Source organism: Nestor notabilis, unplaced genomic scaffold (genome assembly GCF_000696875.1).
Source record: "Nestor notabilis isolate BGI_N333 unplaced genomic scaffold, ASM69687v1 scaffold11750, whole genome shotgun sequence".
Classification (NCBI taxonomy): domain Eukaryota; kingdom Metazoa; phylum Chordata; class Aves; order Psittaciformes; family Psittacidae; genus Nestor; species Nestor notabilis.
Window position 1 is genome coordinate 38694 of NW_009912503.1, and position 15301 is coordinate 53994.

The following is a 15301-nucleotide window of genomic DNA, read 5'->3' on the forward strand; positions in this document are numbered from 1 at the left end:
AAGAGCAGGCAAAACAGTAAAACATCTCTCAAATGGAAGATTCCCAACATGTTTCCTAAACTAAATGCAGAACTATATGGTATCACCATCAAGCCAGTTGTGGTTAGAGTACAAGTGGGAGGAAACTTCCACTCAGTACTATATCTTGCTAAGAATAGAAATTATCTAAATAAAACCAAACGAAAAAACCCCAAACCCTTTTGTGATAGTGTGATTAGTGTTTCAGCACGCTCGGAAATCAATCCAAATCTATTTTCCCATGTTTTGTCTACTTATCTGTCTTATCACGTCTCACCATACTCTTCAAAACCTGACACTTTTACAAAAAGTAAGTGAATATGGTGGCATGTATGGCAAGGAAGCCCCCTTATTCATTTTACAGAGGCTGTGGATATTAACTATTTCAAGGCAAGATTTCATACTGGCAGGCACAAAAGAGTGATAGAAGAGTGCACCACACTCTGGCACAGCTATGCCAGAGGTAGCCTCAGGAATCCTGTGCCATGTTTGCACGGTGGGTTGATACTTCCATTCAAATGGTCCACTGCCCACCAGAATGGTCAATGTGTGATTTCTCCTACTAAGTAAGGCTGCACATCTCCAGCTTGTGTTACCTTCTTTGCAGGTTGGCCCCATCCACGTGGCTGGACATACACAGTTCCCATTGTATGGATTGCACTGAGATTTGTTGGCACACTGGCATCGCAGGGAGCAGTCAGGGCCGTACTGGTCTGACCTGCATCCTGGAAGAACAGAAACGTTTGGAAGAGGGTGAATGCTTCCCTAGTAGTCTCCCTGTTCTCTGAGATCAGGAAGCTACTTAGACACATCTGGTAACATTAAACCATGACATTTTGGAAAGCTTTGCAATCTTCAAGTTTCGTCTGCCCAAACTGTAGCCCAGCTGTCCTAAAGAAGTTCCCAGAATGGAAATCATTACTGGTGTAAAAATAGGGGTTGACAGCCCAACAGGAAAGATCTTGGGATCTGCTCAGGAAAATTACCATCAGCATCCTGGATCCATGCTATCTCCTGCACCTCTCCACTGCATGACTTGGCTGGCACACAAAGAGCCTTCACTCAAAGAATGGGGAATTAAAAATTAATCCATTTTTACATACTTTTATGTCTCACACCTATTACTTGACTCCTGGCAAATTAAACTCACAAAATGTCTCACTTCCAAATACAAACACATTTCATACCTAGGCTGATAAATCCTCACTGCAATTTTTTAATGCAGTGAGAGTACAGGCATGAAGGAAAAGTTGGCAGCAGGTCACAAGGCAGGGTGCTAAATACACTGTAAACAACAGCCCACTCTCCCTCACCTCGCTAGAAAATCCTGTAGATAATCAAAGCGCTTGCTTTCTCACACAAGCACCATTAGGTGAATAAAAGTGCTGCTGAGCCCTGCATCAGCTGCAGCCCCAACACATGGGAGAACCCTCCCTGTGTGCTCAGAGCTTGGCCTTTTCAATTAGGAAATGTTATGAAGAAAGGTCGCCTCAAACACCTCTGGACCTGATTTTAATTTACGTAATACCACATTTTCATGTTAATAACAATGTGTATTTAAGACATCTGTTTGAAAGTCTGCAATGTTAATTTACTACAGAAAAAGAGCGCCCATAAAAGTCTGTTATATTCTCTTTTACTTTTTTTTTTTTTTTTTAATTAACATTTTGCCTGTTTAATGGGTGCTTTACCAGAGTTCAAATTAAAATCAGGCCTTTTATCTTTATGGCTGCTGCACAGTCACAGCTGCTCACAGTTATATCACAGATGAACTGAGCCTAATTGAAAATAAAAATGCAAATAAAACCTACCCCATAACAGCTTTTCATGGATGGGGGCTACCCCAGATGATTTAAGAAAAATAAAAATGACTCCTAGAGTTTGCAAGATACAGAACCTTGGTTCACATTTTTGGTGCTGAGCTTCCCCCTTGTGTTCCACTTCTGCCTAAAATGTTGCTGGAAAGGCCCCTGGATACCCAGTGCCAGGCTGGCCACGGGAGTGGCTGATGTCCCCCACTTGCGCAGCCCCTGCAGAATGGGTGGCTTTGGTTTCTGACCACAGGACAGTGTGGAAAGGGAAGCAAATCTTTCCCATTTTAGTTTTGCAGGTTGCACTAACACTTAAGCTCCCAACAATTACTTTGCATTAATAACAGGCTGTTTAAAGCTGCTTCCTGCCCTATCCTAGAACAAAAGGAGACATAATATCCTCCCACTGTGACTTGGAGGCTCAGGAGGATTATGGTTCCTGGTGTGAACTTCCAGTGGATGTTCACTCCTTTCACCTTGCTTGCCACAGCATTAAGATCTCAAATCTCTCCCTATACTTGTTTAAACCACTGCAATTCCTTTTACTTCAATGATTCCCCTAAATGTACTCTGTCATAACTGTGAGACTGTCTCAAGAATCTTGCCTGCCATTTCTGCCACCATCTCATCAGGACACAGTGGTGGGACTAGTCTTCCCTGCAGGAAAATTTTCTCACCTACAAAATAATTCTGCTCTCGTGAGAAACCATTTCCCAAACGCACAGGCCAAGTGCCAGTGCTGCAAATTTAGAAATTTTATTTGGATTAAATGTTCCTGGACTACTGATGAATCCTAGAGGCAGACATAGCTGTTACAGCTCTCCCAGCCTCATCCACAGGATTCTGCCCCCTTCTCAGGGAAGCAAACCTGGAGCTGGATATACTTTTGCATTGGTCTGAAAAGGGTCACAAATGTCCATGCGACGAAACACATGGCAGTTGGATCCCTCCATGCCCATTTGCATGGTCTGGAGTCTTCCCCACTACATCTGCAGAGCTGTGGGCTTCTTGGTATATTCTTCACCAGCATGCGTTCTTCAAAATCAAGGCAAATGACATTTTACAGATGACCCGTAAACAGTTTTCCTATCAGTGTATCAATTTCAATATTGACTAAATCAAGAGGTGCAGCCTGTTGATAAAGCTGTTGATAACCTGTAAGAGTAATTTGCTACAAACAATGTGTTCCTGAATACCAGCAAATGTCCTTTTACAGTTACACTTAGACAACAGGTCAGATTGGTTTAACTATACATAGCCCAGACCTCAGAAAATACTACCCTTACCAATGTCACATTTTTCTCCAGTCTTCCCAGGTGGGCAAAGGCACTTCCCAGTCTCTGGATCACAAGGAGCATCTCCGCAGTTGCACTGACGCTGGCACTTCTCTCCAAACCAACCCCTGTCACAGCCTGAGAGCAAGAGCACTTTTTTTGACATACATTTGAACAGCAAGACGTACATTAAGCCAGAGGAGATTTCCCAGGATGTCTCAGAGGAAAGCTCATAAACTCGCCACTGAAGCTAGTGTAAATGCCAAGTTTAATGAAGAATCCAACATAGTGGAATAGGCATATTTACATTTATAAACTCTCCTTATGTTGGGTTTGTCTAACCTAACCTATCAAAGGTATCTGTAAATCTGTCCCAGAAATGTAACTGGCACTCATTTTCATTTTTAATTAGAACTCTCTTGAAGACCATTCCGTAATATTCAACAGGTCCGACATGCACCTATTTAATAATCTTATTTGGAGTTTCAGAAGCAAATTTAGAATCAGTAAAAAGGACTTATTTTTAATAAACATATGGAACTCATTGCTGCAAGACATCACGGAGACCAGGACTTTCACCATATTAATCAGAACCAGATCAGTTAATTTATAAGGAAATGAGGACACCCAGCTATATAACAGGTAAACTATCCCAAATTTAGCATTTCAGGATATTCAGAAAGCTTAAAACATGGAAGAAGTTGCTCTCAACAAACAAGTATTTCAGTAATGACATGGAGCTTTCCATTTTTGTTTTGTTTATTCATTTGTTGGGGTTTTTTTTTAATTTTACATCAGAGGGGAACAAGTACCTTTTTCACAGTGGACACCTTGATAACCCAAAGGACAAATGCATTGTCCTGTCACTGCATCACAGCTTGCTCCATTTTTACAGGCACATGCATGAAGACAGCTTAGCCCGTAAAATCCAAGGGGGCACCCTGAAAAAAATGGAAGTATCAAGTGAGGAAGGTTTATGAAGAAAAACATACATCCCTTATAACTTCTCTGTATTCTCAGCTACATCTCCTGGGAGCCAACAGAAATTACATTTACCATTAACTCTAACAATGCCAGGTGCTTTTAAACTTGTACTGCCCCAGCATCAGAGATATGCAAGTTACTCAGACCTGGAGCAGCTGGGTGATCTGGGACACCCCAAAAATTTCAACAGAACTGGTAAGGTGTTTATGTGACTACTCTGAAGCGCCACATCTAGTCACTTGGAAAACAGGGCACTCGGAGTGCCTCCACTTACTGTGCTCACAGGAGTGGCCATAGTAACCCTCAGGACATCGGCAGCAGCCTGTGAACCTGTCGCAGGTGCCATTGTGCTGGCACGAGCAGTTCAAGACACAGCCAGACCCATACTTCCCTGGGAGACATTCTGCTGGCAGAACACAGACAGAAAAACAGACGAACAAACAAAAATAATCACTGATCTCACCCAGAAAAACTCTTATGTGACAGTTTATACAATAACTTGCAGACCCAAGGAGAACGTTTGTTATGAAGACACAGCATTTCTGCACAACTATGATGTATTGTATGTATTGTATGATGTATAGTATGTATACATACTTGGATGAGAATTTTTTTATATTATATAGACATTCAGACAGCAATTTCCTTGTACCTCTTATAGTCCATCTTTTTAAATCTGTTTATTCGTGCAGTTAATGTTGAACACACACCATGTTGTAAAACCACACAGTAAATGGTATAAATGGTATCTTTTTTATTTTTTTATTTTTATTTTTTATCTAATCTAGAGCAATAATATATTTTAGGCACTTAGAAAGTGTGAAACAAAACATGAAGCTTTTCCTCCTCTGTGTTATCACTGGAGTTCAGACTATTCCAACTCCTAATAAAATGAGGGATCTCTCCTTCACAAATAGCAACAGACTTTCCATATATAACGAGATATCTGCTTTTACAGAACTAAACATGTCTCAAATTACTGAAAGTCAAGTCATGCAAAAGTGACTGTGCCAATATAATTAACCTAGACATAATTTCTGCATAGGTTCACTTCCCACTGCTGGGATAATGTGAATCTGATCAGACCAACTTAAATTAAGTGTGGTGGTCTAAATAATCAAGGTTCATAGCTCTGCAAACGTCAGACAAGATCTCTTAAGAACATCGTATCTAATCACTAGGAAAAGGATGCCTGATTAGCAGTCTTCAACTTACAGTCAAAACACAGTCAGAACCACACTGCTGGGGAAATCAAGACTCCATTTTCCAATAACTTGGCTATCTCTCACAAAAGATAAACCTTGAAGCTCTTTCTAGTGGTATAACACACAGTCCCTTATACGATGTCTTCAGGGATGTTTAATCTAAGCACATCTATAAGATACACCCACAATCTGCTGCTCCACGTGGTGACACCTGCATGACCTCCTGAGGCTTTGCTACTCCAATGCAGCCTATGGGTCATTACAGAGATTTCAAGGAATGGACAAACAGAGGTGAACACAGGTGGTCTGCACAATGCAATGTTAGCCAGTTATTGGTAAACTGCATTTTTTAGTGCCTGTCCATAGTGGTATTCACACTGTGAGTGGCTCCACATAGATAACATCATTCCTTTCCTCCCTGCTCCTTCTCTGCACACATGTATCTGTGAAATGGGTCTCTGAGTCTTCTCCTGAGGTTCAAAGTGAAACAGCTGCATTAAAGAATGCTGCTAAAAAATGCAATTTTTATGTGACACTTTAGATAGGCATACTCCCCTAAAACAACCAATTCTTGGTAAAGGTAAGTATGGAGTTTGATGTGGACATTGTACAGATGTCGGGGACAGAAAGGCTGTAAGTCAGGGCCTGGGAATGTGTAGGGGAGATTGCACCATGGCAGTTACAACGTAATGATGACATCTGTCTTCAGCATGAACTCAGAACTATTTTTATTTCATACCAGTAAACTCATGGTTTCCTGAACATTTAAATTCATAACTATATAGATATCTCTCATGTAGAGAGAGAAATGGGAACACAGAAATGCAGAATGATTTCTGGGAGATGGACAGAAGGAAAGATGTCGAAAGACTGTACTCAGGAGTGGCAGGAGGGTTTCTGGAATGAAAACTGAGCCTATTCCATTCTAATGAGCTGTGTCTTGCATAAGGAAGAGCTGTCATGGAGTAGTAAAGGTGAAATAGCAGGATAATCTCAATTGCTTTGGACAGATGTTGTCAGAACTATACTAGCAGGGAAGCCAATACATGGGAAGTTTAACTGCAGTCCAGTGTCAAAAGGAAGAGAATAACAAGAGAGGAGGGAAATGCAGGATTCTGCTGACCTTGGAGAAGCACATGAAAGAAGATACAAAACAATGTTCCCATGGAACAAAAGAACATGAGAAGTTGGACATGAGAAGAAACAGAGTCCATGCAAAGGGATTTATAAAAATTACAGAGCAGGACTCAGGAGAAAACTATCTCTGAAAAAAGACCTAAAGCTCTAACTAGGGGCAGTTCTGTGTGAGAGAAGCTAAGAGATGAATGCAGCTGGGAGGGACCCTACTTAAGCAGTCCCTTTTGTGGGTCTGTACCTGTAGACACCGTGAACCCCTGTTTGAACACACACATTCACTGTCATCAAAGCAGAAAATTACCTTTCTCACACAATCTTCCTGTCCAGCCGAGCCCGCAAGTGCAGTTGCCATCCATATGGTCACAGATACCACCGTTCTGACAGGTACATGTCAGGAGACAGTTGGGGCCATATTGTCCCTGGGGACACACTACAGAGAATTAACAGTTTGAAAAAAAGAAAAGAAAAATTAGCATCCCAAAAACGGATGAAGGTGATGGAAAAAATACAAAGACATGCTCCCCACAGAGTATCCCAAGTGCCTTGTGTCTCCAGAGGGCTGACTCTACTCCATGCTTATTAGCAGTTTCATCCAAACACTCTCTGTCCCATCATAGCTTCTCACTTGGCTTAACTCCACATTCACTCCCTTTATTCTCCTTCCTCTGTCCCATCTCCCAACTCCCCCTCTTCAAATCTTCTCCATTCATTTTTTTCAGTTCAAGCAATTTGCTTCTAAATTTAGTCCTATCTATCCACAGCACGCTCACACTGCTCGTGTCAGGTGGCTCAAACTACCCTTTTCACCTTGCTTATGCTCTGTTTGGACTGCAGTCTCTGAAAGGAGTTGCTTCAGCTTTTTTGAGAAATTGGTGCAATGGTACCAAGTATAGTGGAGCAAAGCAGTGAGATGTGGGCAGGAGAAAGGCAGGGTGATGGAGCAGAGAGGGACGGGGCAGAGTACAGTAATCACAGTGTTATCAAGAAAAGGCATTGGGAAACACACTTCTAAACAATGTTTGGTGCTGAGTTTTATTTGCTGGTTGTTCTAAGTATGTCACCAACTGACAAGATGACCTTGGGTCCTGCTTTGTTACCTTGCTGACAGCTGGGTCCCATTTGGCCAGGAGGACAGGTACACTTGCCAGTCTGTGGGTCACACTGACCTTTACCACATGCACAGAACAGGGTGCAGTCCTTCCCATATCGGTTTTCAGGACAAGCTGAAGGTAACACATTCTTTTGTTAAACACCCTGGGTATCCAATGCCAGTTTTCATTTTTAACATAGGCAAGATCTCAAAGGTAGAATTGGCTTTGGTTTTATTCCAGTTACTGTGCTGTAAAGCAACAACTATGAAACCAAACCCCATCCAAAGACATGACTGCTTCATTCTCTGAAACTTTACTTAAGGTTATAAACATAACCCATGGCTTCACATGGAACATTTAGTAGGTTTCCTAACGAAAAGGTGAGTGTACAATTGAAATATCAGCTGTGCATCATTTCAGCTAAAGACTTCCAACACAAGTCCTTCCTTCCTTAATATTGATGCTGTCCTGTGCTGAAGAACAAAGCTATATAGACTACTAAACATTAGAACACTGCCCTTCTGTGAATAAATTGAAGAGAACTTCACAGAGAACATAGCTTTGGAAATAGCACAGAAATTCAGCCACAAAATTTAGCTCTGAAATAGAGAAGTAGAAGTAGAGTTGCCATGGAGTCTTTACCAGTTTTGCCATGACAAAACTTGATCTTTTTCCCATTTATTGAAACTAATGGCAGCACAGTGTGAAGCAAAATATTTGAGCTAATTTCTCAACCTAGAAATTTTAGACAGGAAGAAGGAACTTCAGCAATTCATGCTGAGCTGGCTCTACAAATAGATTTGGGCAAGCAGGTTGTAATCCTGGGATGAGTGTCCTTGCTTCTACACATGCAGAAAAGAGGGAAAATATTTTGCAAGAGATTTTTTACAAAGCTGGAATCCTGATTTACAATTCAAGGAGGAGGCAGCTGGGATCTGTCTGTTTTTCTACTGACAAGCTCTTATGCAGATTACTCTTTCTGCTGTTTCTTGAAAGAAGCAGAACATGAATGTTGGCTTACTTTTACTACAGTCGGCTCCAATAAAACCAGGCGTGCAATCACAGGTTCCCGACGTGGGGTCGCAGTGGCCTCCATTCATACATTTACAGAGGTTTTGGCAGTTTGAACCGTAAGTACCGTTTGGACACCCTATTTTAAAAGAACAAAACAGCAATTAGGCTGTCTGCTATTGGGTCCATTGCATTTCATGTCATAAGTACTTTTGTTACTTTCAACCAAAATAAGTTTTTCATTTTCTAACTCTATTCACTTCTAGAGGGCCAGGAGAAGGCACTGACAAGCAGATGGCTGCCTCAGGCAGTACAGTCCATTGGGCAGCAAGGCAGCACTGACTTGCAATGGCAAACTGCTGGAGAGCTGGACCAACTGCTGCCACAGATCCTGGTCTGACTATTCCTGGCTGTCTGCTCCTCCCACTCCTCATACGTGACAGCAGCAAGAAAAGCAAACCCAGTTCTTCAGAAGTTTTCCTCTTGGATTTCTGTTCCAAATCAACCTGTTGACCCTTTCCCTCCTATGGTGGAGATGGAGAGATGGGGACCTGGTCCCTCTTCCTTTGAGCAGTGACATCCTAGTTTGCCTGAGGTGGTGAAAAGCTGCGAGCCATCTCTGCCTATTTTAGCAGTCATTTTAGCTGACCAGTTACGGATACTGGAGCAGGTCTCACCTTTTAAAGATGTTAAAGTTGGAGAAAGTTTGTTTCCCCTATAATCTACTATTTCCCTCCAAACTGAAGTTGGCATTGCTCTGGCACATCTAGTGCTGTGGATGGAAGACGATGAAAATGTACACAGAGAATCAGAGAATCATAGAATGGTTTGGGGTGAAAAGGACCTTAAGATCATCTAGTCCCACCCCCCCTGCCATAAGCAGGGACACGTCGCACTAAACCGTGTTGTCCAAGGCTCTGTCCAACCTGGCCTCGAACACCGCCAGGGTTGAAGCATTCACAACTTCCTCGGGCAACCCATTCCAGTGCCTCACCACCCTCACTGGAAAGAACTTCCTTGTATCTAATCTAAACTTCCCCTGTTTAAGTCTGAGGCCATTACCCCTTGTCCTATCACTACAGTCCCTAATGAAGAGTCCCTCCCCAGCATCCTTGTAGGCCCCCTTCAGATACTGGAAGGCTGCTATGAGGTCTCCACGCAGCCTTCTCTTCTCCAGGCTGAACAGTCCCAACTTTCTCAGCCTGTCTTCATATGGGAGGTGCTCCAGCCCTCTTATTATCCTCGTGGCCCTTATCTGGACTTGCTCCAACAATAACATGAAATTTCAGAATACACCTTCTCAGAAGATAGATACAGGAGAGAGATGGTTTAAATGCAAAGCCAGAAAATTCTCTGAGTAAAAACACAAAGCAGCTGTATTCATAATAAGCAGAAGAGACACGGATGGATTGCTGAGCCAGGGTTACATGGCAACGAGCTGTCCATGAAGAGGTTTTTGAGGTGGTAGCAAGTATTTCTGGTTTCTTTTTGGACAGCTGATGTTGAAGGAGCACTGAATACAAGATCACGAAGACATGAATGCATCTTCCATTCTTAGCTCATGTCCTCAAGATACTCTGTGGACAGATGGAGCATGGAACTGAGGTAAAGAGCTGGGCAGAACTGCTAAGCATGTGTGTCTGCCTGTCAGGGTTGCCTCCAGTGTGCCATCACTGAACTCTGGAGGTGGAGGTTATTAAATTTTTTCACTGTATTGGAATAGAGAGAAACTGGAGCTTTTAGAGCAACATGATCATAATCGAACTGTTATACTACTGCTACTACATCCACATGTTATTTTTTTGCTCCTTCCTTCTCTTCCCCTGGAAAAAGGAAAGCCTACAGCTGATTTGGAAATCTGGTTGAATATATATTTGTGCACGTCTCCAGGCAACAGATCTCTCTCAATCTGTGCGTAAGTAACTTCACATATTTTTTCTCTCTTTTCTGAAGGCATGAAAGCATGGTCTGAGTGGCTAGTGAAATCTCTGGATTTTTTTAACTACTCAATAGAGAGGGAGAGCTTATGGTGAAGCTTTAAAGTGGACTCTTCTAAAATAAAACTGAAAATTGGCTTCTCCTCAAATCAGGATAGCAGATCATAAGAACCAAACACATACACACTTTTATACCACGCAGATACTTGCCCCAGCCCTTCTCAAACATGGCTTCTTCTCTATGAATACTTTGTCATCAGTGCTTCCATCTGTCAGTACATAAAATCTGTTTCATGTGCAAACCCTGGCATCAAGGAGTGAGCCCTGCAACATCTATTTCATTTACAGCAAGACATGAAGTTAAGGACACACCCAGATTCAGTGATTCAGTTGGTCTCTCAGGGAGTTTCTCCTCTTCTCCCCCCTTTCGTTCCAGCCATCATTTGGCTTTTCTCTTTTTTTATTTCTGTTTTCCACAGTCCCAAGCATGTTGCTTCTCCCTGGCAAAGCCCTCAGAGTGGTTCCTCAGCTGAACACTAGCAAAAGCTGCTCCATTACTGAAACAGTAAATGCAGTAACTCCCACCCTTACAAATTTATTTACCCTTGCAGCGCTTTATTTATTTCAGTTCAACAGGGAGCAGCACAAAGCAGGGCAAACACATCAGCTGCAATGTTCACATGATGATTAAGAAGGCCATCTCATCTGTTACTATTTTGTAGAAGAACTTCTATGCAGATAGCTAGGGCAATTTACATAGCGTCATGCCATTTAAGTAGGCTCTGCCTTCATAAAGAGGATTAGCCTCCAACCACCAGTTATCTCATAAAGACATTTTCTAATTTAACAGTTTCCTGTGCATGAGACTTACGTTTTTCTGAGAACGGCAGGAGTGGCAGCCAGATTTATAACTCATTTCCTGATTTTCTCCTTCTGATTTGGGTGGGTTTGCCATGACCAAGAGCTCCTAAATCTTTTCATACCAACTGCATACACTGGGGCTTTTCTTACCAGTTATTAATTGCATTGTCAAAAAAAAAAAAAAATCACTTCTGAAGCATCCTGTTACCTACTGTTTGAAGGTTAAGCTGATGAGGTCTTTCTGGCCCAGGGTTCACCCAGCCCAGTAAATGTCACAGAGACACAGCATGTTTTTTTTTATCCCTTACACCACCACTTACTGCTTTTTATTCATAACTTCACTCAAGTAGATCTGCCTGTCCACTGAGTTATGGACAATTGATGGGAACCTTATTGCTAGTTTGTCTGCTTCCTCTGGATCCTGCCAAGAGACTGTTTCAGCTCTTCACTCCAAAATTTGAGAACATAAAAGCCTCATTGCTCTTGGCTCCTGGAAATTTGACTTCCCAGCCAACTACACCTTTTATAGATACTTTCTTGAACCCTTTTTCACAGCACTATAAATATACCAATAGTTGCCAGAAAATACCTCCAGCAGCATCCAGCCACATGTTGACTGGACTGAAGCCCATTTCACATCTTTGGGAGCGGCTCCCTATGCTGTTTTCAATATTATATCGAAAACTTCTTCATCCTGGAGTAGTCCTACTTCTCCCTGTAGTGAGGATGGTGGGAACATGCAGTATTCCCACCAAAGTAACACTAGCTATCCTTGGTTATCAGACAGTCACTTCAGAATCAGGTCCACAATGTCTCACTTCACGAGCCTAAACCTAAAAATAACTCACTCTTAATCTGTTTTCCTTCAATTTTTATGTCTATGTGATAGTCTGAGTGGCACACGGGAGAACAGGAAAAAAAAAAGCTCACATAGATGCAACCTCTCTGAACCTCCACCATTCCATTACCTCTCCAGCAAACATTTAACAAAACCATACTAATTAAGAATTTGCTTCACAAAACATTATGTATTTTTGGAATTGAAGAGAACACAATACCATCACGACTTACGTTTCAGACGTTGTAGGTTTAATCCTAGCTACACAGAGTTCTGTGGCGAAATTCCCTCTGAATGCAATGAACCACAGACTTCATTTTGTAAGTAATTTCTTTTTATATCACAACTTCAGTGTAATTATGCTTTAAATTTTAAAATTCTGAAATAAAATCTTAAGGATCTAAGCAAGCTTGATAACTTACTGTAATCTATAGAGATTTAGTACTACATGCACAGGTAATGACTACTGACAGATTGCTACATAAAAGTAACAGGCTAACCATGATTAAGTCTTTTAAAATGATACTGTTAAATAGTTGATCTCTACTACTGCTCTACCATAACATTTATTATAATCTAATGTATAATGGATCCAGATGGCTTGAGCCTAGATGTTGAAGGATGGATTTGATCTCACAGTGAGAACTCATGTACAAAGAAGGATAGAATCAATCCTTACATTTACATTTATATTTTAAAGAATAATTTGTGATGACATGGTGATAATAAAAATGTCCATCTCTAGAATAAGCCTCTCTCCTATTTCTACTGGAGGAATAAAGCATAGGTTTAACCCTTACTAGAACCATATGCATTGCAGCTGGCCTTTGTACCCAAAATATCACCCCAAAAAGCAAGCAAACCAAACAGAGCCACACTGGATTCCATGGTTTGCCAAAGACAGGAAGACTGAGCTTGAAAGACCACAGCTTTTTTTTTTTTCCTTTTTTAAATGAGACTTACAAGCCATGGAGTAAAAACAAAATTAAAGTTGTAAATAAAAAGGTAATAAACTGTCTCCTTCATTGGATACTTTGGTATATGTTTCTTATCAGTTGCCACATTCCACCAGAAACAACTTTACAGATGTCCTAAAATACCGGCATGCAGCATGTGAATCTGGGAATATTTTTTATGATGGAATGTTCAGCCAATTGGCATTTGTCCTCTACACTAGTCACCACTTTTCAGTCCTGAGTAACAATTTGTTTAATTTGATTGTTCCTCAAAAGACCCTACAACTTAACTGACTTTATGAATCACTTAGATTTATTGCCAGTTGCAGCTTGTTGTTTTCTAATAACCATTTGTCCTTACTTGAACACGCAGAGATTTTGGCCTAGATATTTGGAAATGAAAGAGCTACACAGTATTCAGGTGTAAATGAAGAGAATGATATTGATGTTCCTCAGCATGGCATAAAAGTGGAAAGAATTTAGGTAGTAAATGAGTCTTTTTTACATTTTTTTCCATTAATCCCTTGCAATAATACAGGGGGGTTTGTGCTGTAAATTTATCCCAGCCTATGCTTATTTCTTATAGTATAACTTACTTTTTATAGTATAACTGACTTATATTTATGTCAGTCATCACTGAAGGTACTGACACAGACGAACTCAAAATGCCAGCACATGCTTGTGCATAACTTGATCCTTGCTCACAAAGTAGGCAGCCCACAAAGATACTCACGGAGGTCACAGCGAGCCCCGTAGTACCCTGGGCGGCACATGCAGTTGCCAGTCACTGGGTGACATTCCTCATTCTCAGCAGAGCACTGACATACTTGGTTACAGTTCTTGCCATATGTGCCTGGTGGACAAGCTTGGGGAAGAGGAAATGTAAACCAATAAATTAAATTTGTCTTGGTAAATATAGCACACAAACAAAGAGCAAGCTCAAATTTATTAAATAAAAGCCCTGCCTACAGAACGACACTCTCCTCTGGGACTTTGGATTTATTACATTTACTTGGGGGTTACTTCACTGCTTGATTTTGTTTCGTTCAGTCAATTTGTGCCCAACTGTCAAGGGCCAGATACAATTTTCTTGTCGCTAAAAAAAATCATAGGGAAATGTCAGGTAAAATTGACTAAAATAACAGCATAATTCACAAGAGACCAGGCATGTGGATAAAGACATTCTACCTTTTGCAGGAAGTTTAAACTTGCAAAGCTTCTGTAGCACCAGCATCTTTACAGGTTTCATTTTCCCTGTTGACAGCCATATTGCCTAGAGGTTTTGGACATTCTACATCGAATTCTTATGTCTCACTTCCATTAAGTTTCTCTGATTGTGGATCAGGATTTAACAGTCGTTTAGTGGAGGATACGGGACACCAATGTCAATTCTTTTAATTCTTTTTTTGCTGTCGTTTTTCTTTTTGCTAAAGCAGTGCTTAGGCTAAACACGGTAAGGAACAACAAAGTCAAAATTATGCAGCTGGGGTCACAGAATGAGTCTACTTTCAAAGCCAGCTCCAGACAGCCAAACTCAACACTGAAGAAAAAACAGATAATGACATTTCCATGAGCTCTGAAAATAGATGGTCTCTCATGGGGACAAGGCCAACAGAAAGCAGAGCTGGTGCTTTACCCATGGCACAGTAATGCCTGCAGGCTGGGCTCTGCAAGCACCTCCTTAGTCTATTTTGATCCAGCTTAGCCCCCAGCTTCTCCCTGCCAGCCTGAGAGCTGCAAACCTAGAGAGGGCAAACCTGGCAGCCCAAACTGTGCCAGGCACAGGGGTCAGAACTGGCCAAATCATTTGGGTGAGTGACAAGCAGCCCTTGTCCATATCCACTGCTGTGAGGTTGCTGTTTCCTCCCTCTTCAGGCATTTTATCATCAGGTTTTTATTTAAGAAATTAGTTTCTTAATTAATTTACAAGGGAAGTGTTTGTATTCTGATAACAAACTTACTTTTCTCACAGCTGTAGCCAGTGAATCCTGGAGGACATCCACACTCGCCTGTCAGGTGATGGCAGGGGGTACCCATGGGACACCGGCACCGCTGGGCACAGCCCACACCATAGCGGCCAGGTAAGCAAGCTGCAACAGTGGCATAACGGGGCAAAGTTACCCCCTCCAATGGATCTGCTGCACTCATACCCATAAGTACTTCCAAAACAAGCCCATA

General features: G+C 41.6%; 1 protein-coding gene across 1 annotated transcript in view; it reads right to left on the reverse strand.

Moving 5' to 3' along the window:
• The window catches only part of LOC104409791 (multiple epidermal growth factor-like domains protein 11), a gene marked incomplete at its 5' end in the record, with an annotated part of 24081 nt that overhangs the window by 258 nt on the left and 8522 nt on the right, over positions 1-15301 (reverse strand). The window contains 11 exon segments of the mRNA XM_010019768.1: positions 615-776; positions 779-832; positions 835-939; positions 3116-3241; positions 3916-4044; positions 4362-4490; positions 6731-6859; positions 7527-7652; positions 8542-8670; positions 13857-13988; positions 15085-15213. Coding sequence (XP_010018070.1) covers positions 615-776; positions 779-832; positions 835-939; positions 3116-3241; positions 3916-4044; positions 4362-4490; positions 6731-6859; positions 7527-7652; positions 8542-8670; positions 13857-13988; positions 15085-15213 — 1350 coding nt within the window.